Source organism: Sinohyriopsis cumingii, chromosome 3, assembly GCF_028554795.1.
Source record: "Sinohyriopsis cumingii isolate HCF-2022 chromosome 3, ASM2855479v2, whole genome shotgun sequence".
NCBI lineage: Eukaryota > Metazoa > Mollusca > Bivalvia > Unionida > Unionidae > Sinohyriopsis > Sinohyriopsis cumingii.
This window is the reverse complement of record NC_142963.1, coordinates 38,912,818-38,934,736: the sequence shown is the minus strand read 5'-3', so window position 1 is coordinate 38,934,736 and position 21,919 is coordinate 38,912,818. Positions and strand designations below refer to the sequence as shown.

The window sequence follows — 21,919 nt, the reverse complement described above, 5'->3', positions numbered from 1 at the left end:
TTCTATGAACGCTTAGTAAACCTATTTCGTTTATCATTTTTTTTTGCTCCAAGTGTCTGGATAATCGAAACAATGGCCGACAACGTGTGTAAATTGGCGTACGAAGGGAACTTCGAACTTATCAAGTTGCGTTTAAAGGAGAATCCTCAGTTGGCAACCATATCCGATGATGTAAGAAAAGTCAAATTATGATTCACAATGTAAATGTTTACAGTAAAAGTCATACAGGTCATGTAGGCGTTCATAGCCTATTATTTCAGTAACATGGAACGCTGTATTAAGCAACAGGGGATGATTTTTTTCATAATTACAGAATATATAAAAATATAATGTTTTCTGCATAATTTGAGTGTGCATATTTCAAATCTGAACCCATCTTATGATATCTTTTCAAATAAATTCACAGGAAGCATTCAAACACATGTACCATCCACCATTTTTAATATTGGTCTTTGGCAATTTTTGAAAATTCTTGACCTCATGTTGTTTCAAGCTGAAATTTGCGTATTTCTTACTTATATTTTATATAGAAACGTTTTGTGAACATTCAGCTTTAAGAGTAAATTGAATTTTTATATGTTCCAGGTAAATAAGAAGCCCACCTGTGCCTTTTTATCCCCCCCCCCAAACAAAACTTGTTTGCATGAAACGCTATAATTTTGATTCACACACAAGTTGAAACTATATGTTGCTTTTAAAATGGGATGTTTTCTGCTTAATTTGAGTGTCCAGATTTAAAAAATGATCCCATCTTTATTATATCTTTTCAAATAAGTTCACAGGAAGCATTCAAACACATGTACCGTCCACCATTTTTAATATTGGTCTTTGGTCACTTTTTGAAAATTCTTGACCTCATGTTACTTCATGCTGAAAGTCGCATATTTTTTACATATGGTTATATATAAATGTGTTGTGAACATTCAGCTTCCAGAATAAATTTTCTTTTTCTATGTTCAGGTACTTCTGAAGACTTTCTGTGCCTTTTTATCACACGCCCCCTAACATTTTTGTATGAAATAGCATAATCATGAGTCATACCAAGTTGAAATTGTATGTTACTCTTAAAACCAATAGTGCATATTCATTACAGGTTCTTATACATATATACATTTATCTGAAATCACGATTTAGTAAATAACAATTGCTATTTTAGAATTTAGTTATCTTAAAATATATTTGGTCAGTTTTCATATCTATAAAATAAAATTAATGACAAAAGGTTTTCCAGTAAGTTTTCATTACAGTAAGTCAGGATTTCTATAGTATCAGCTTAGGATGGTGCAACATTAAATTTTGGATGTCCTAAATTTGCGATATTGTCATAATAATTCTGACCATTGTTTTGAGCAATATTACATAGTTCATGAAGTAAAGACAACTGTGGTATCAGAGATAGAGAAGAAACTGGCACTGAGTTGGTTCTCAAGAAATATTTATGATTATGTATTTGTTTAAATGGAGAAATACTACAGATCTGTTCTCTATTCCTTGGCTTATGATGACAATATTCATATTGATATTCACAAAAAATGGCATGACAATTTTAAATGAATTTGTTTTCATTCTTCAGACTTTTGAAAAATAGTTTTACCTCTTTTCCGTCCCTTCTAAACATTAACATTTTAATTTTAATACCAATGTCTCTAGATAAGAATCATATGTAGAATAGATGACCTGACATTGATAATATCTCAGTGATCACAATCACATACATATTGTCAATACATCTAGTATCATTGAGTCAGTGAGTGATACTCCCGTTGAGTCTGTAACCTCAAAAATATATTACACAGCAAAAATTGTACAAATATTTTGTAATAAGTTTGGTATAATGAATGGCAGTACGTCTGTATAATACGATTCCTTGCTATAAACGTCTGCCTTTTTGTACAGTCAAGTTTTCTTGTGTTTTTTAACCCAAATTATGTTGTATTGTTGTCATTGTTTACATTTATACGTACCCATGTGCCGGGAAGAGTTACTGCTCTTGATGGCATAGGTGACCTTTGCAAAATACGTAATTCGTGGGTTTTCCACAAATATTCGCACACATTTTACCATTATTCTCGTAAAAAGAACTCCAAAGTATTTAAAAAGTAGGCATAGGTGTGCGTATATGTTCGTTTATTAAATTTTTCAGTGTTTTGAAAAATTCATTTTTCAGTTTTTTTCCTGCTGAATAAGTTGTAGAAATGGCCCAGTGTCGTATATGCTAAATATAGACATTTGACCTTTCAACCATGAATACATTCGGATGTAATAATTTCAGATTTTTACATATTAAAGCGGAGAAAGTACTGGGTGTAATGAGGTTGACATTTTGAGAAAACGTTAATCTTGATCGCCAGTGCCCTCTACTGGCGTCCCCTGTTGCTACTGAATTGTCACGGTACATTATGCTATTATGAGAACATATTAAAACTGTTTAACTATTGCTGCTTAATTATAATTTTAAAGTTTCTTTAACATTCCTTCTTTCTATTCCTATTAAAAATCTTTGTTGCTCGAAGCGTGTAAATGTATATGAAAGAGCACATTGTAACTAATGTGGTGGGGAATACCAGCATTACCTTCATAAGAGAGGCATACCAGCATTACCATCATAGGAGGATAATACCACCATTACCTTCATAAAAGGGACATACCAGCATTACCTTCATACAAGGGGAATGCAAGCATTAATTTCATTGGAGGGCATACCATCATTCCCTTCATAGGAGGTAATACCAACATTACCTTCATAGAAGGGGAATAAAAGCATTACCTTCATAGAAGGGGAATACAAGCATTAACTTCATAGGAGGGGCATACCAGCATTATCATCATAGGAGGATAATACCAGCATTACCATCATATGAGGTTATTACCATCATTACCTTCATTGGAGGGGCATACCAGCATAACCTTCATAGGAGGGGCATACCAGCATTACCATCATATGAGGAGAATACCAGCATTACCTTCATAGGAGGGGTATACCAGTATTACCATCTTAGAGGGGCATACCAGCATTACCATCATAGCAGGATAATACCAGCATTGCCATCATAAGAGGATAATAACAGCATTGCCATCATAGGAAGATAATACCATTATTATCATCATAGGAGGATAATAATAATAATAATAATGAGGACTTTGTATAGCGCCTAATCTTTAGAAGGTCTAAGCGCTTTACAACATTAGACAACATCTATAAGATAAGAAATATAATATTACTATTACAAAAAAAACCAACACAAAATTAGAAAAACATTAAAAAATAAAAAACATGCTGAGAATATTTCAGATAGGAAACATTATTAGGTCTTTAAGTTTGTTCTTGCAGTCAAAATAATTGAGTTTTGAGAGCCCTCTTGAATGTGATCACAGTGTGTTTGTGCCTAAGTTCAGTGGTCAATTCATTTCATGTTGCTGGGCCCTGGTATGCAAAAGAACGCTGTCTATATGACTTTGTTTTCATAGTGGGAATAATGATAATTCGATTGTCAGAAGAGATGCATAAGTATCTTGCTGGTGTGCACACATGGGTGAGGTCAGATAGGTATGTTGGACTAGAGTCCGACAGTGAAATGTAGCACAGAGAACAAATTTTGTGTTTGATTCTGGATCAAATGGATAGCCAGTGTAGAGTACAGAGCAGCGGGGAGGTGTGCTCTGATCATAGTACTCTAAGTATGATCCGAGCAGCTGTGTTTTGAACTTTTTGAAGTTTCTGGAGTAGATATTGAGATGATCCAGACAGAATTGAGCTATAATAGTCCAGTCTTGAAAGTACTAATGAACACACAAGTGTTTTAGTGGCATCAACTGAAACATATTTGCGAAATGAGCTGATGAGTCTCAGCTCAAGATATGCAGCCTTGCATATGTTCATGACATGTTGGTGCAGTGTGAGAGTACTGTCCAGAGTAACACCTAGGTTTCATACTGGTTGTGTGAATTTAATGCTGTTGTTGTTGATATTTATTGTTTGAGGTAAAGGATGTGAATGAGAAAGTCTTTGTGTTGTGATCAGAATGGCCTCAGTTTTATCATCATTCATCTGCAGCTTGTTACAAGTCATCCATGATTTCACATCAGAAATGTACCTCTCTACACCTTGGCTGGTAGCATCAACTTCAATTGGGTGGCTAGATTTGTAAATTTGGGTGTCATCAGCATACAGTTGGTGAGACACTGGATGATGATCTATGACACTTGAGAGCCATTGAGTGTACAGAATGAAGAGAACATGTCCAAGAACAGACCCCTGTGGAACACCACAACTTAGATCAACTGGGCTGGAGTGTATTCCATTTGCAGATACAATTTGTGTTCTGTTGACCAAGTAGGACTTGAACCACAGTAAGGCTGTATCTTGAATGCCAAATATATGCTGGAGACGGTGAAGTAATATATCATGGTCTATTGTGTCAAATGCTGCAGACAAATCAAGGAGGGTAAGGACTGTAATCTTTCTGCTATCCAATGTATTACCAGCATCACCTTCGTAGGAGGGAAATACCAGCATTACCTTCATGGGAGGGGCATAACAGTATTACCATCATATGAGGATAATACCAGCATTACCTTCATAAAAGGGACATACCAGCATTACCTTCATAGGAGGGCATACAAGCATTACCTTCATAGGAGGAGAATAACAGCATTACCTTCATAGGAGAAGAATACCAGCATTACCTTCATAGGAGGAGAATAACAACATTACCTTCATAGGAGAAGAATACCAGCATTACCTTCATATGAGTGGCATACCAATACTACATGATAGAAGTGTTACTTAGGGCTTTATATTGAAAAACCCTTGTATGGGAGTGGCAGACCAATTTATTGCTTGACTATTGCTTCTGCTACACAGTTTTAACAGTTCAGAGAGCTGAAGAATAATTTCTTGTGTGGAGGTGCCCAGGTGTTAGATACTGATTATCACTTGGACTTGCAATGGAAATTTTAGCATATTATCTTGGTTTATGTTGAAGTAAATTTTCAATTTTTCAGAGTCTAAGGATGCCATTACATTGGGCAGCTTCTGCTGGTCACACAGCGATAGCAGAGTTCTTACTGACATTAAATGTGCCAATTGATGCCAGAGATGAGGTAAGTTGTTGCAATTCATAGGTTTTGACTGCAAAATGAGCATCTTATGAAGACTACAAGACTTACAGGGATTATTGACCTGTCAGTTCTGGTTTATGATAATGTATAGAAAGCATTTAGATAGGGATGTAGCTTTGTACCTTTTCTAGTGAACTGTGATCCAGAACATTTGTTTTTACATACACTGGTAACGAGCAATCAGCATTTGAAGACTCACTTGATCATTGTAAAACTATTCTTGCCCTGAAGAGTTTTTCTGTGCATTCATCAGAGCAAAATCAACAGGCCTATTGGGCAAATTTGTCTAAACAAAAAATATCAAATTAGACAGAAAAATTAGAGGTGCAGATTTGATGAATGCCATATTTTTTGCATGTTTTGCAAAGCAATCACACTTTCTTTGTATATTAATTAATTAGAGCTGTTGTGACTTGCCTAGTTTTGTCTAGTTTATTTTAGTCCAGAAGAAAATGCAGTGATATTAGAAAACATCATCACACATGAACCAAACAAATCTGCCATGTTTTTATGTTACCTTCATCAGCTATTCATGAATATGTGCAGAAATTAATTCACAGTTGTTGCAGGGTTCATCACTGAATTAAAACATGAAAATGGATGCAACTGGACAAATTTTGACTCTGATTTTACAGATATTTCAAGCACTTGTGTATTTCAGTAATGGGTCCAAGAGTAGAAAGTTAGTTTTAAATGTTACATTCAGAACCATTGAACAAATCCTATTTTGTACATTCATACCAGTACATGACATTAAACACAAGGAATGAGAATCTGTTTTGTGCTAGGTTTTTATTTTGTAATATGGTATTATTCATTATACAAGTGTTAAACAACACTTTTAACATGAAGAGTGTGATTTGAACAGTTTTCTGTTTGAATAAAGGTGACATGTTCTTCTGATAGCGACGACTTAACGGGACAGGAGGTAGTAGCCTACTGCCGAGCTCTGTAGCGTCATGGTCATGCATGATACACTAAAGTGGGTGGTATTATAGAAAGGTAGACAGATGTAGCTCTACAATGATACCAAATAATCTGGAATATCTAGTTGCACTAAAAAATACAGATAAAAAACCTCATTTTTTACCCGACTTTTTTCTACCCAAAATTTGCCCGTGGTCGGAATCAGATTTTGTGTCGATTTTAGACTTTTTGGTCTCAGATCTAAGGCAAACCAGTATGAACTGCAAGCAGACAGATGAGCCTTTGCAAAAAGTAGGATAAGATGGGCATTTGGAAAAAAGAGTGGTCTCCATACAAAAATAATGGCTTGCACAATTGCCCATGTAGCTGTGCACACAAACTGAATGCTCATTATAACTGGGCAACCTTGTCAACCACAGCTGATTCATTTCTTTTTTTAAATCAAATTATAAAGGAATAGACTGATTGTCTACCTCAGCTTAGGTACAAACTTCTCTTAATCCCAGGGTAAGCTGCCCTTTTAAAATAAAGTTATGTTATCCCAAGATTCAGAGTATACATGTCAAACATTATTAAAAGTGATGTACACCACACCAGGGCTTTGTTCAAATGTTTTTAAGATGACAAATCCTACCATGGCAGTGTGAAATTCAGTGCCAATAAGCCATTTCTGCTGGAAACTCGAGGGTATAGCAATATTGAAACTACATGCTACAAAGAGAAATTGCTGTGGTTATACCCAGATGTTCACCATTGATAATCCTTAATTTCCAAGTCCTCTAACGTATAGTTGCAAAAATTGAATATAAAATGTATGTAATGACAAAAAATTCCTGAAAAAATAAAATCTGGTGCTTTTGCATGATTACATTGACTACTGAACGTAGAGGAGCTTTTTACTGGAATAAATACCTTGTATTTTCTGTGAGGAGATGATGTTGGTTTCTAATTGGTTAGATGATAAAATCATGGAGGGGAGGGAGAGTGAGCACTAAAATGGATAAATTTGTATTAATTAGTCTTAATATGTTATTTCAAAAATTTAGAAATCAATGATCTAAGGGCTTGTCCTTTTGACAATGAATATATCAGAACTGTTGTCTTCAGTTGGTGTAGTAACAAAACCATTCTGTGATACACATGTTGATTAAGTGCCTCAAATACCTTATGCTTTGCAGATATTTTACTCTCTCCCCTTTAAAACTTGCTTAAAATTATGACATCAAAATAAGGAATAATTTTATTGAATTCTTAATAAAATTGATTAAGCTGTTTTGTTTGTGATACATACACAAAACAGCTTAGGTCACTGACTTCTTTCTTCACTATACACTGTCGCGATATATGTGACTATTTCTGTTGTACAAAAGGTCTGAATTTGTTGTTTTATTTTGTTTTTTGTAAAGAAAATACTTAACAGGGATCGTCCTGGGCTTTGCCAATGTCGCGATTTTTTTTCCTTATTGGCGACAAAAATATCCCATCTGGCGATTTTTTTGGCGACATACTTTTTGGTTATTTAATTTGTACATACAATCATGGATTTGGACTGGATAAATTAAAAGGGAGAATGAAAGGAAGCCACAGGCTTGACTAAGCAATGCATTGGAATCAATCTGTTACACAAACGATCCTTTTGTTCGTATTGACAACCCCATCTTTACAGTGCATTGTTACATCATAATCTGCTTATGCTGACATCTGGGCTGAGTACTGTATGCTGTGATACAGTCAATCATGCTACCGAACTATGCCTACAACTGAACGACTTCTGAAGACGCGAATAGAACAGATACAATTAACTGAATGGCTAATCCTTCTGTTTTTTTGTTTTTTTTTTGTTTTTTTTACATATACCAATACAATAGTTTTGCTGAACCTTCATAGAAAACTGATAACCTTTGAAGTACCGACTACTGTGTATAAATACAAAGCAAATGGAAAAAATCTCAATCACAATTATATCTGTCGCCAGTACAGCATTTTACTCATTGATCTTTTCCTTTTGCCATCAATCTATGTTACAACTGCAGAGACTTAAACTCCGCAACAAGAAACAGCAAAAAAAAAAAAAAAGGTTTGGCATAATTAATAATAATTATTTATTTCTCAAAATACAGGAGTGAGAGAATCCCTAAATTGGGTGTGAATTTATGCTTATATATATGGTCCAATATTGCCAGGTGTTGACTCGTGTAAGTTTCATTCGTGGGAATGGAGATCCTGTTTTGCTTGTCGAGAAAATTTATACAGCATTCAGTGATCATTCTTGGGATTTAGGAAGCAATTCACTACAAGTTTTGTGAAGCTAGCCGGGGGGGGGGGGGGCTGCTGAGAGACTACTGGTGTCACCTGTCAGCACTGTAGACTGTGAACGTGGATTCAGTAAGATGAACCTCATAAAAACTGACATCAGAAATAAACTCTGCATCTCATCTCTTGAGAATTTAATGAGAATCAGCATGTACAGATGTGAAAATTTAGACTTTGAAACTACATTCAACAAGTGGGCAGCCCTAAAATTGCGACGGATCTTCATGTAACACTTTGTAACATTTTGTTAATGCTTGTTGTAATTAGAGTATTAACTAACCCATCTTTTGTAATTTTCATTGCCTGTTACATTAATAGACCAAATTAACACTTGAAAAAATGTACACTACTTGTTCTGGCGACACTTTTTGAAAATTGGCGACAAAATATTGAGGTTGGCGATTTTTTTGGCGACAACTTTTTAAAAGCCAGGACCATCCCTGCTTAAGAAATACACAAATTGTCTTTTGGGGGCAATTCTTGTAATATCTTGATACACAAGTCAGTGCTAAACATAAAATGTGCAAACTATTTTAATGAAAACAAATGGTATCAGTATTTAGCTGTACTCAGTGGAAATTGTTGTTGTTGTTGTATGGTTTAACGCCATTTATCAGCACATGATAGGCTGGCTATACATGGCGGCCAGTATTAATGGTGGAGGAAGAACCTGGGAAAACCCTGGAAAGAACCACCAACCCATGAGAAGCTACTGGCAAGCTTTCTCACATACCCACAATGGCTGAATCCAAGACTCGAACCCACACAGACAGAGGTGAGATGGCAATGATCCGTAACGGAGAGCGCTTTAGACCACTCTGCCACTCAGTGGAAATATACACATCATTGGAACAATGTTTCAAACAAAAATTAAGTTTTATAGATAAATGTGCTATTGTATTTTGTTTGCTATAAGATGCATCTAGTCCAGCCATCAGTTTGATAGTGGCTTTTTATCCATCTTGTCTGTAATGTGCCAAAATAGGTACCACAGTGGTGGAGAAAACCAATGGCTTTTTAAATGTTACTCACCTTTATTAAAAGAGATCTTGGATACAGTTAAATACATATTTAAGGAAGAGAGGGTGACATCTTTTATCTCTATCAGTTTCATATGAATACAGTTTGAGAATACGTCAGCCTGTATCCTATCTTGTGCTTTTATAGGCATATTTATCATGATGATATTTCACATGTATCAAAACCGCTCCGGTGGCCTAGTGGTTACAGTTTCCGCTTCAGATATGGGAAGTCATGGGTTCGATCCATGGCTGAGTCATACCAAAGTCTTATAAAAATGGTACAACAGCAGCCTCGCTTGGTGCTCAGCATCAAGAGGTTAGTGTTAGGACTCTGGTCGACCTGGTGTCAGGATAATGTGACTGGGTGGAACATCATCCCACTTGTCTGCGGCATGATGCCCCAGTGCTAACATCACTAATAAACTGCCACACTGCAGACATCGTAGCGATATAACTGAAAAATTGTTAAAGCAGCTTAGGATATCATCTATCAAATATTTATTCAGGCAACATACCTATTCTGATTCATGAACATACAGATGCAATTCTTTTTTTACATGTATTTTTAGTTGATACAAGAAACTGAAGGCATGCATTACCTCCACTTATTTTCTTATTTTCAGTCCAATTAGACCCGATTAATGATCGCTATATTACTTATTTTCTATTATTTTTTTTTCATTCTAACTTTTAGTCTAATTGGACCCCATTGATGATTGCTGTGTCAGCAGGACGCAGTCAAATAGTGGCAGACTTAATAGCAAAGGGAGCTCAAGTTAATGCTGTAAACAAGACAGGGCAATGTCCACTCCATTATGCTGCCTCAAAGAACAGATATGAGGTACAGTTTTCTTGTATTTTCAAGACTGTATTTGCCCACCTTGTTAATTTTGGGCTTGCAGGATCATTTTTTTTCTCAACATTACTATAGCGGCATATTTATTGATTTATCTTTCTATCTACAGCATTCTTGTGATGCATAGTTTCAGATTTGTAATTGTCAAATTTAAACCATACAATGAAATATATGTCTAAAAACTGATATAATTTATTTAGAGGCCACTTCGCTCAACATTACAATTTTCCTGTCAACTTTGTATAGGTAATATTACCAGGGTATAGTGAACATGAGAGATTCCCTGTATGATGTCACAATTTGGCATTGGCAAAGCTCTGGTTGGCAGAACCGCCATGGCAATGAAGGAAGATGGTCAGCTTAAGCCATTGAATCAGCAGTGCTAATTGTATACCCCATATTATTGTTGGGTATTTAATGTTGTTGTAGCATTTAACGCCATTTTTCAGCACACGATAGGCTATACATGGCAGCCAGTATTATTGGTGGAGGAAGAACCCAGAAAATCACGGGAAAGAACCACCGACCCTCAAGAAGCTACTGGCAAGCTTTCTCACATACCCCCATTGGCCGAATCTGAGACTTGAACCCACGCAGACAGGTGAGATGGTAGTGATCCATAACGGAGAGCGCTTTAGACCAATCGGTCACTCGGGGCCCCTGGGTATTTTATATATAGGGAATTAAGACTGTCACTTTCCTTATATATATATATATATATATATATATATATATATATATATTTTTTTTTTTGTAAAAATAACGTGGCTTTTAAAGTTTTGGTGTAAAGCAATTTGGTATACTATTGGTATATCAAATTGTGATCCGCCCATGTGCAGTGATATAAACATTGGAACTGTGTGCTGTTAATTCTAGGTCTATAGATTAATAATGCATTATTTCCCACTCATTAATCATTATTGAGTATGAGAAGAATGATAACAATTATAAATCATCCCTATTTTCTAAATGAATTTAACATGATACACAATTTCATCGCAATCCATTCTGCTTTCCATTCAAAGGGCAAATATGTGTTTTAGCATGTGATATAAATAAAATATATGTATAGTATGTATGCTGTATGATTGATATGCCACTCACATACATTTTTTCTCAAGAGGAAACTTGCCAAGCCTCGCTTCCTGTGAATGAATTTTTTAAAATCTCATAGTGTATCATAGATACAGCATATTACACATATATATATATAGAGAGAGAGAGAGAGAGAGCGCTATTTGATACATATTAATTTTCATAATACAAATTTGTCTGCCATGACAGTTTCATCGGAAAGACAGTGTGTAATAGCTATAAACAATTATCCGTTCCTCATCGTGCAGCATAATGAGAAGGTGATGCAATTTGTTGCCAGGTTTTATAATTGAACTTTACATTTTTTTGGTTTATAAAAGATTATGTGCATGAAGAGCTTGAGACAGAATTGTTTACTGTTGTTTTACTGATTGTCAATGACAAACCAATACATTTTATTGTGGTTCCATCGTGGAAACTTTTTTGTTTCTTTTAAATGTGTATTGGTTTTGAAGTGCTTTATTTGTATGTCTTTGTATAAAGACCTATCATGATCAATGGTTACTGCAAATAAATTTCACTGTTAAACAGTGTTATATATATATATATATATATATATATATATATATATATATATATATATATATATGAAACTTTTGGTAAACAAGCATATTCTGTCAAATGTGGATTAGGCCTATGGTCATTTTGCCAACCAGACTCCGGAACTCCCCATGTGATCATGCTCTATGACATTATGGCAGTATTTCCTATTATACAAATCTATGAAATTATGACCAGTTTTAGCTCTACTAGTCATATGGGATGGCTTGTTGTCCATTGTCCATTCCAATGTCCTTCTATTCATTGTTTAGAGAACATTTTGCCAGGTATTAGGAATATTGCTGTTCTGGTCCAGATTGTTTAGCTTTGAGTTATGTGTGTTTGAATTGGAACCAGATTGAGTTTTTCAAGCAACACATCAGTGGATTCTTTAAAACATATTTACAACATTACAGCCATCATTACATCCATAACTTGCAATACCAAAACTTTTCCAACAATGTATTGTGGATGTTACTGCTTCAGATAATGTTTGACCAATTAGATAGCATGTAACATTTGTATACATGTAATAAATTTTTCTTTGTGAAGCTGAGATAGCATGAGGATAGAAAATATAGGCCTTATAATGTTAATTAACCAGAAACTTTATATTCATTAATCGCTGGCTGTACTATTATGATATTTGAAATATGATTATATGATGAGGCTGTATTGTACTGTCATGTGACATTTTAGTAATGCAAACCAGAGTTACAGCCATATAAAACATTTGAAGACATAAAACAGATATTGATAAATGGATGATGGATGTAATATAGACACCATGGTGACCACTGTCTGGGGATTTTGGAACATGAGACATAGTTGCAACATTGATTTTACTTTAGTGAGGAAAACTTTTAATGGTCATTAACGCATACAAGCTAGTGTTTTTTTTAATCAGATCAATTAGCATTAGGTCTATGGTTGTAATCTTAGCTTAACAGCGGAAGAATTTAGGTTACAAAAAAGAGCATGTAATTGAAAATGATGATGCTTCTGCTTGATTCTGACATTTGATCGATTTTCATTCATGTTCTTGCTGAATGTATAGGACAGTAATTTTGTATAAGCCTAACATAAGGCAGAATGTATTATCTTATGATGATGCCTGTCTGTCTGTCTGTCCATTCATCCATCCATATGTCTGTTATCAATTTCATTTCCATATAATGACTCTTGTTGTCAACCATCTACAGTCGTCAAACTTTTATGGATGGTTTGGTAAGGAAGATCCCCTTCAATCTTTGTGTCAAAACCTTAAAGGTTCAAGGTCACCATGTCTGGAAGAAGAGAAGTTTTCCATCTACATTTACCATACTTTGGATGGCTTGTGATCTTAGTATGGCCTCAAAATGTCAAACATCACACAGTCTGAAACAAAACAAAATTATTTCTGCACAATTACTTTACTTTTCCATCATCATTGTTTACCAAACTTTGTGGATTGCTTGCGCTGGGGACAAGGCAGAGAACCCTGTTAATTTCAGGCTGGAAAGGTCATTGTTGAAGGTCACTCTGACTGAAAAAAAGAAAAATAGTATCCATACAATGACTTCTATTCCATCATATATGGTTACTGATTGTGAATGGCTTGCACAATTTAATGAAAAATGCTGTCGAGTTCAAAGGTCAGGGTCCATGTGACTGAGGGAATAAAAATAGTTTCTGCACAATTGCATTAGTAAATCATCATATACCTGGACCCAACTTTGTGGATGACTTGCAGTTAGGAAGAAGCCTATTGATTTGGGGTCAGAATTCAAAGATCAAGATCACTGGCTAAAACAATACATAAGGTTTCTGCACAATAACATATCTGGACTGTACTTTGTAGATGGTTTGCACTTATGGTGAGAGTGAAGTCTATTGCTCTTTGGGCCAAAGATAAGGTCACTGTGACTGAAACAAGAAAATGGTTTCTGAATTAATAGGTATACTTAGAGGAGAATTAAATATAAGGTGAGTGTATTATGTGTCATTAAAGGCACTTTTGTTTCAGAAGGAATCTTATTATCCCAAAGAATCTCTGCTTTTATCCAACACTTAGAGCTGTATGAGCTGTAAAATGTTGAGAATACTAGTGCTGCATATAGAGGACATCAGTATTTAAAGGACAGTTTTATCATGTCTCTTGAATGTCCATTATATACAGGTTTTACTGTTGTCCAACAAGATATAAGGATAACAGTAATTTACAAACTGTTAAAACAAAAGATAAAGGTAAAAAATACTTAAAGTTTGGATGAATTTTGTGATCATAATGGAAAAGAATCTTAAATATTCAGGGGGATTTAAAATAGTTCTTGTGCAGATATGTAAGGAAACTTTTAATGCATATGTTTCTTTATCTGTTTGTGTTCTTGTAGTTTTAGCATTTAAAGGATAAAAGTTGTATCATCAAGTTGTAATTGCTTACGTTTTTATGATTTTTTTAAAATCAGATAGCAGAAGTATTGTTGCAGATGGGAGCAGACCCAAATATTGGAGACTGGATGGAGAACACACCATTACACAGAGCGGCATCCCTAGGACATGTCAAATTTATAAAGCTTTTGTTGCAGTACAATGTTGATGTCAACCATAAGGACTCAGTTGGCAATACACCACTGTAAGATTGCCTGAAGATTTGCCATTAATGCTAGAAAAATTCCTAGATCAGTAAGATATCACATTTAGAGCAACAAGGCAGTCAGTTAATCTGAGATCATAGTAAATTTCGCACTGGACTAGTGGGTGCTATAATTTTTGTAGTTCAACAGACTAGTCAAAGCTTTTCAACTCATTGCCCCACCCCACAGACACAAACTCCAGATCTCCATACTTTACAGAAATGTCAATCAATTGTGACATCTTGTGGCAGAAAATATTTTCTGACACCTTTTGACAATGTCATTTTTTATATGCAGGTTACTTTTCAAGCACATTATTTGTGGAAAGGCTGATTCAATAACACCTGAACATTATTATTATTTCAGAAATTTTGCTTACTTAGCATAAAATATTTATTATGATAATGAACCTTACAATAACAATAATTTTAAGCCTTTTGTGTTACTTGTCATGAAAAATTGGCCCAATTGTCTTTTTATATCAGTTACCAATTTGTGTAGACTGCTACATCTCCATGTAAAGAGGTCTTTTACAGGGATTATATATGTGTATGTTTATTTTGTGATTGTAAATGCATGACAATGTTAGGAAATTTTCAGTGCACATGTTATTGTGCTGAATTTTATTGTATTTTTTTATATATAAATTTTTGGGAAGATTATTTATCATTTCTTTAATAGCTTTACTCAGTTAACAAAGATTTGATTGATTGTGTTTGTAGATATTGTTGCTGTTAGATGTGACACTGATGGTTTTGATTAAAGACAATTAACATTAATATCTGTAAATACCAGTCATGATCTCCAATTTTATATCACTAAACAATACATGAAAATGTTGGTATGGCCTAGTAAATTCAAAGGGAATCATAAGCGAAACAAGGTTATCCTTGTTGTTGGTATTATGTGTAGTAGATTAAGGGTAATCATTTTCCTGCAACTAATCAAGTTCTATACTTGACAGGTGAATAGAAAACATACTGAGCAACAAAGGAAAGAAATGAAAATAAGAAAGACAACTGCAAAAATAATATATTCACTAGTTAGTGTATTGCTTTGATTTTCATTTTAGCCAAAATAACCCGTATTTTTGTATTATACTTTGTGTTTGATATAAATAATTTTTGTGTTAAAGGCAATCAAAGTTTTGACTTGAATTGTATTTGCCTCTTTCATAACCCAGACCTATTTTGTTAGCAACATTTCCTGAGTTATCTGTCAGTGCATGTTGGAATCAAAGCCCTAGCTAGCAAAGCATTAATTTTTCGCAGTGATCTAGCTGTGAATTAGACACATGTTCAGTGCCACAGGAGACTTCCATATTCAGTTAACTATGGCTGCTTGCTTTGTACAATTGATTGTTTGCCTACCACATGAATCAGTGTCAAAAGTTCAAATTTTAACATCAGAGTCACTCTAACAAGAAAATGGTTTCCCACAATAACATTAGTTTTGTCACATACCTGGACCGGTCCTCAGGTGGCTGAGTGGTCCAAAGTTCTCGACTTGAGCAACCACTGCCATATCATCTTTGTCCATGTGGTTTCAAGTCTTGGCCAATGTGGGTTTGTGAAAAAACTTGCCAGTAGCATCCTATAGGTTGTCATTTCTGTCAAGCAGTCCTGGAGAGAATCACTCGGGCAAGAAGGTCAAGGGAAAATCTTCACACAGTGGTGTACATATCAACACATTATGCCACATCAGGCATCTATACCTGAAATAATTTGCTTCTGGCTCTTCAACAAGTAAAGTAAGCTTTTTGAAGCTCCCCAGATGGAGTCTTCTCCAGTCATCTCACCTAGAAGCTGTCTCACATACCTTAGGGGACTGGAGATGGCATCTCTTGGGTAACAGTGTAGTAAGTTCCTTTTCACAAATAATAAAAGTCAACTAATGTATTGTATATAATACCTGTACATACATTAATAAATGCATTCTCATGTTGTTGAGCACTTACAATAAAAGTGTCATCTTTAACTTGTGTCTTGATCACTGGCACAAAGAACGCAGATACTGTTACAACCTATACAAAACATGGTTTTCATGGTACTTATTATTATGCCTTGTCTCATCGCCACTTAACTTGGTGGACTAAATTAGCCAAAAATTTATCTTACACGTGCTTTGTTTAGCACAACTGTATCAGGAGGGAGAGAATGTATCTCTAATGATGAGAGCTCCTTATACACTATAGTCAAAGGGAGCAAACTCTTTAATATGTTCATATGACTGCGCCATTGTTTATGACACTGTGTGGGTGTAATTATATTAATTTCACAGAATTTGCCCCAAAATAATAATTGTTCAGGCACACAGTACACATATTATGTTTGTATACAGTACTTAAAAAATATTTTGTACAGTTGTGTTTATTTGAAAGAAAAACTTACAAATTACTAAAAGTTTTCTTTGTGGTAAGAAATAGTTTCAAAAGATTCTTTCAAATACATTATCATAAGGATGGGTGACAATCTGCTACATTCCTGTATCACCCATGGCTGCCTGTGCTTAGGTTTCTTTGTATTTTGTATGAGTATGCATAAACAAAAATATGTCATCAATTGCACAATGTAACAATCTTCTGGACATCAGTGGGAGCACCTGTTGTATCAATCGAAAGGTGATTCTGAAAGAGAAACTTTGATTGGCTAATTTTAACAGCATGAAAAGTCATATTGGGTCACAGTGGCAAGAAAATTTGACTTGTGCTGACAGTCTTTGATTACGCAAGTTTGTGCATATTGATGTGAAACAAGGAAATTGTAGCACAGGTACTCATGGGTGATAAACAGTAATACCATGTGTATGGACTACCAAGTTGCTCTCTTAGTTCATCCCAAGATTTCTCAGGTACAGTCACTCAGAAACAATGTGCCACACATGTATGGCTGAATAACCTCGTTTGCATTTCTTATACCAAAATTTCCTTTGGTCCACTTAATTTCCACTGAATTAAAAAAAAGTGGTCGATTGCAAAACTGTGGCAGATTTCCAAAAGAGCATATTATGTTAAGTCTTTTAAAACTTTATTTTATTGATGCTTCATTTCCACTGCTTCACTATGATCTGCATTCACAATTTTTCATTGCAATATGTGTGTTATACAGGAGCAAGTCTGGTGCATTATGATTTGGTTTGTAAATGAATCATTTTGAAACTTTCATCTTCATTTCATGTTAATGACCTTATTAAGTTTGTGCACAGCAATAAACCTGATTTTGATGGAGTGATGGTATTTTATTGAACGTTAATGTACATTGCATGAATGCCACTTATTTAAAATAAAATACTGTATTTTTAGACATATGTGCTTTACAATACATAACTGAAGCTATTGTATCATACAGACACTTGGCGTGTGAGGAGGAACGAGCAGAAGCTGCCCGTCTTTTAGTAGAACATGGCGCCTGCATAGCAACGCTCAACAAAGTAAGTAGTATACAGTTTTAAAATGTAATTTATTGTCTGTTCATTTTGCATAATTTTCATAATGCACTCGTGACAACTCAGACGTTGGCATAAGTTATGCACTGAGGTAATGGTTACCAGATGATTGTGAGGACACTCCAGACCATTTTATTGGTAACTACTTGCATTTGCACATGCCTAAAACACAACTGAACTCATAACCACAAGATACAAAGTTAAAATGTTTTGTAAAACGTAATAAATCATTAAGTTTCCTACAAACTGAATATCTGTTGGATGTGGCAGTTGAACATTAGGACTATTGCTGATAACGAATATTTTATTGTATGTTTAATCAGATTGAATAAAATAAAGATGTAAAGTATACAATATTTTACTAGAATGTATGAGGATCATCTGAAGTCCATGGATATAAAATTGGTGATGACATATAAGGGGTTACCATGTATATTTATTCCCAGAAAGATTTGCAGGGCCCAAAATGCATGTTACTAAATTGGTCATATTAACATTTGAGCTTTAGAAATAACTTCGCTTTCATTGATGTAGTTTGAAAAGGCCCCTGACATTTGCAGGACAAATTGACTTTGTGCAGGATATCCTATGGATAAATAATAAATTGTAAATTTTTGCTTGAAATTTTTATATGATTCTCATTCAGATAAATGATTTGTTGTTTAGCAAGAGAAAATGATTTTATAAATTTAAGATCACTATTTTGGACATTATATTTTTAAAAGAATGAATTTGGTTTTTGTGACAAATTTCAAGTCATTGTTTTAAGGATTTTATATTTTTCATCTTTATCCTATTTTTATATATTTTAAAACTTCTTTACATCTTTATGTTTTGTAGGACTAAATGTTTGCATTTATTTGGAAAGGGTTATCTTCTTCAAGTTTATTGCATTGTTATTATTACATTTTTAAACTTGTTTTAATCAGCACTGTATAGCAGGGATTGTGCTGAGGTGCAGTTAAACCCTATGCGCACATGTGCAAACACACACACACACACACACACACAGAGCAAGGGTAGTAAAATGAAGTGTACTCAGTAAAGAAGTGTTATTATCCCAAAACCAATGAAGTTGAAAGGAGAGCATTCTGTGTCTGGTTCAATTATCTATTTCAAATGGTATAATTTTTTGTATGTTTGTTTAGTCATTCGTTATGCTTTGAATATCTTGGATCCCTTTCTAACTTTGAATGATGAAAAAATGGTATCAGAATGTATCCCAGAGCAGTACCTTTGGTCATAATTCAGAACAGGGAGTCAGGGATCCCCAAGGCAAACTTCCAAGAATCAGACCCAGAACTAGAAGCGTCTGACTTTAAATTACATGACTTGAAAACAAATTATTATTTGTCAGCTGAAAATTATGCATTTGTTTTCTTCTGTTTTGAAATAGGTTATAAGATATTTGTAAGCATTCACACAAAGCAAATGGCATAGTGACCATGATGAGTCATGCATCTGATTAAATGGGACTGCCTGAAATGACCAGAAAGGTTGACTTAATATCACTGACAATTAACAGGTAGTCTGTTTGGAGGTATTTTTGTTAACTTGTCAGGGTTGAGAATAGTATATAAACAGATGATACATTTGTCTGTAATGTGCACACTGGAAATACGCCAATATGTAAAATGACACCAGCCTACCACTGGCAGACCTTCTAAAGATGAAAAAGCCATATAGTTGATACGTGTCTTGATAATGTATCATTTTGTAGGCTAAATATCTTGAATCATATTGATACATGGCAGAGGAGTATCATTTCACCTCTAGCAGTCTGTAAGGCAATCTTCCATACAAAAACTAGGTCAGTGTGACAAACGTTCTACGCATGAACGACTTTGTGTTTTCACCAACATGTTACTCGCATCCACAATATCCTGAACCCTTGTTCATGTACATATGTAAATTGCCATGTGGATATATGTTAATAACAGTAACTTGTGCAGAAACTAGGTCATTGTGACCCAATTTTCATGTTTTTGTGTGTGTGCATAGTCCACCAGCTTTTTGGGGGGACAGCATAAAATGCCCCATATAAATCATTTGATTTTCTGTATTGGAATTGAATTTGGGTCATTTTCTTGAGGCACATATGAGTAGATATATTCTCAATTGTACAATGTCACTTCTGTTGATAGATATATAGTAGATATATTCTCAATTGTGCAATGTCACTTCTATTGATTGTGCACACTCTACCCCACTGGGACAACAAAACACTTGTTTTGTCCCTAACTACCACGTCTTCCACACAGACGCACACATCACTGCCTGGAAAGTTGACAGGTATACACTGTGTTGATTGCTTTGTTAGTAACTTTAGTTATCATTTTACAACCATTATCAGTTAAATATTTAGATATGTGTTATTTCTTTTCATTGAAAGATGGAGAAAAAGTCAGGTTTTAGGTATTTTAACAGTGTTTTGTACTGATATTTAACAATTGATTAGAAATTCTTTTCTTATGAATAAGACTTCATTTCATTGCCTTTTCATTTTTTTTAATTGTGATATTTTACTTGATTCTTGCTCTGTTTAGCTGTTGCTATTTTTACTGTCATGACCCAATCTAGCTGACTCTTAAACATGCTTATTTGAAATATTGTTTTGCTAACAAACTCATGGACTTTTCTCATGAAGAAACTCAAAGGTTATTGGCACCCATTTAGGTAAGACTTCATAGTTGGCTGACTTTACTGTACATTCAACATATTATTCCTGATAGTTGGAATCTCCATTCAAACTCATTCAAGCTGGAGTTAAAAACATAGGAAATAACATTTGATTAATGAAATGAAATGAAGTCAATTAAATTTAATAAAATTAAATTAAATTAAGAATGGCTTTTCATTTTTTTCAGGATGAGAAGACACCCCTTGATTTAGCTCCCCTAGGACTTAAGCAGGCCCTGGAGACAATTAGTGAAAGAGCAGGGAGATGACACTCTTTTGGTGCAGATGGGCTGCTGGTTTACTACTAAGCAGGTTTTCATTTTGCCAAAGATAATTCAGATCCTTCCATGGCAGTTAACTCAGATATGGCAAGGATTCTTTAATCTTTCCAGTCTCAGAACAAAGGTTATATCTGATACTGAATTCAAGTGTCATTCCAAGATATGTTTCTCAAAACAGAATTTACAGAATTAATGGATTCTTCCAAGAAGATGTTACTGTTTTACTGCATTTTAAATTGCTGTATCAAAAACAAAATATAGCAGGAATTTGTATGTTTTCTTTACAACGACTGCTCATTATTTTGAAAAGTAATCTCTTTTATGATGAGCCAAATAAATATTGTGTAAGTTTGCTTCCTCTAGTTTGCTGAAAATGGTTGGCAATTCCAAAAGTCTTAGAATGGCATGTTCTTGACATTTACTGCTTTAAATAAAGTAAAAACTATACTTAAACAAGTTCATTAAACATTTCTAATTTCTGTTAATTAAAGGTTTTAAAACTTTATTCTGCTTGTCATTATGTTACTTTTATGCAATAGGCAGAGACTATTTTCACCTGACATTTCTTATTGAATTTTTTGTGTAACAGCTTTTGTTTGCCAGTCAAGCAAATGCACCAGTCATCACTAAGTTATTGAATCCCGCTACCCTTTAAAATGAATTTACATGCAATGTAATGTGAGCATCAGGAAACTTGTATTATTCATTCATATTAGCAAACTCTATCTCATAATCTCTGTGCATGACTTCTCAATCAATTGCCATAGTTGTGTTTATTATGTGGCCTTTTGCAGTTCTGCAAAGTTCTACTTCCATTTAATATTTAGTTATAAGAAAGGATGTTATCAACAGATCTTGGTAAGGCTGTCGAATGGCTGAAATTGCATTTTCAATATTTGATGGCAATGTCTCTGCTGTTGTATAAATTTTAATACAGATGAGATACAGTGCCATTGTCATAACACAGTCACTACCACTGTGCAGTAATGAAGGTAAAGACCCTTATGGTTTCTCTTTATTTATTGA

General features: G+C 34.5%; 1 protein-coding gene across 1 annotated transcript; it reads left to right on the top strand.

Moving 5' to 3' along the window:
* Positions 1-41: 41 nt before the first annotated feature.
* On the top strand, positions 42-21,398 carry LOC149802727 (uncharacterized). Its single transcript, XM_089952133.1, has 6 exons — positions 42-171; positions 5,005-5,103; positions 10,078-10,224; positions 14,322-14,488; positions 17,837-17,918; positions 20,801-21,398. Exons 1-6 carry the CDS (start codon positions 73-75, stop codon positions 20,879-20,881), a joined length of 675 nt encoding a protein of 224 aa, XP_089808259.1. The 5' UTR covers positions 42-72; the 3' UTR covers positions 20,882-21,398.
* Positions 21,399-21,919: the final 521 nt, after the last annotated feature.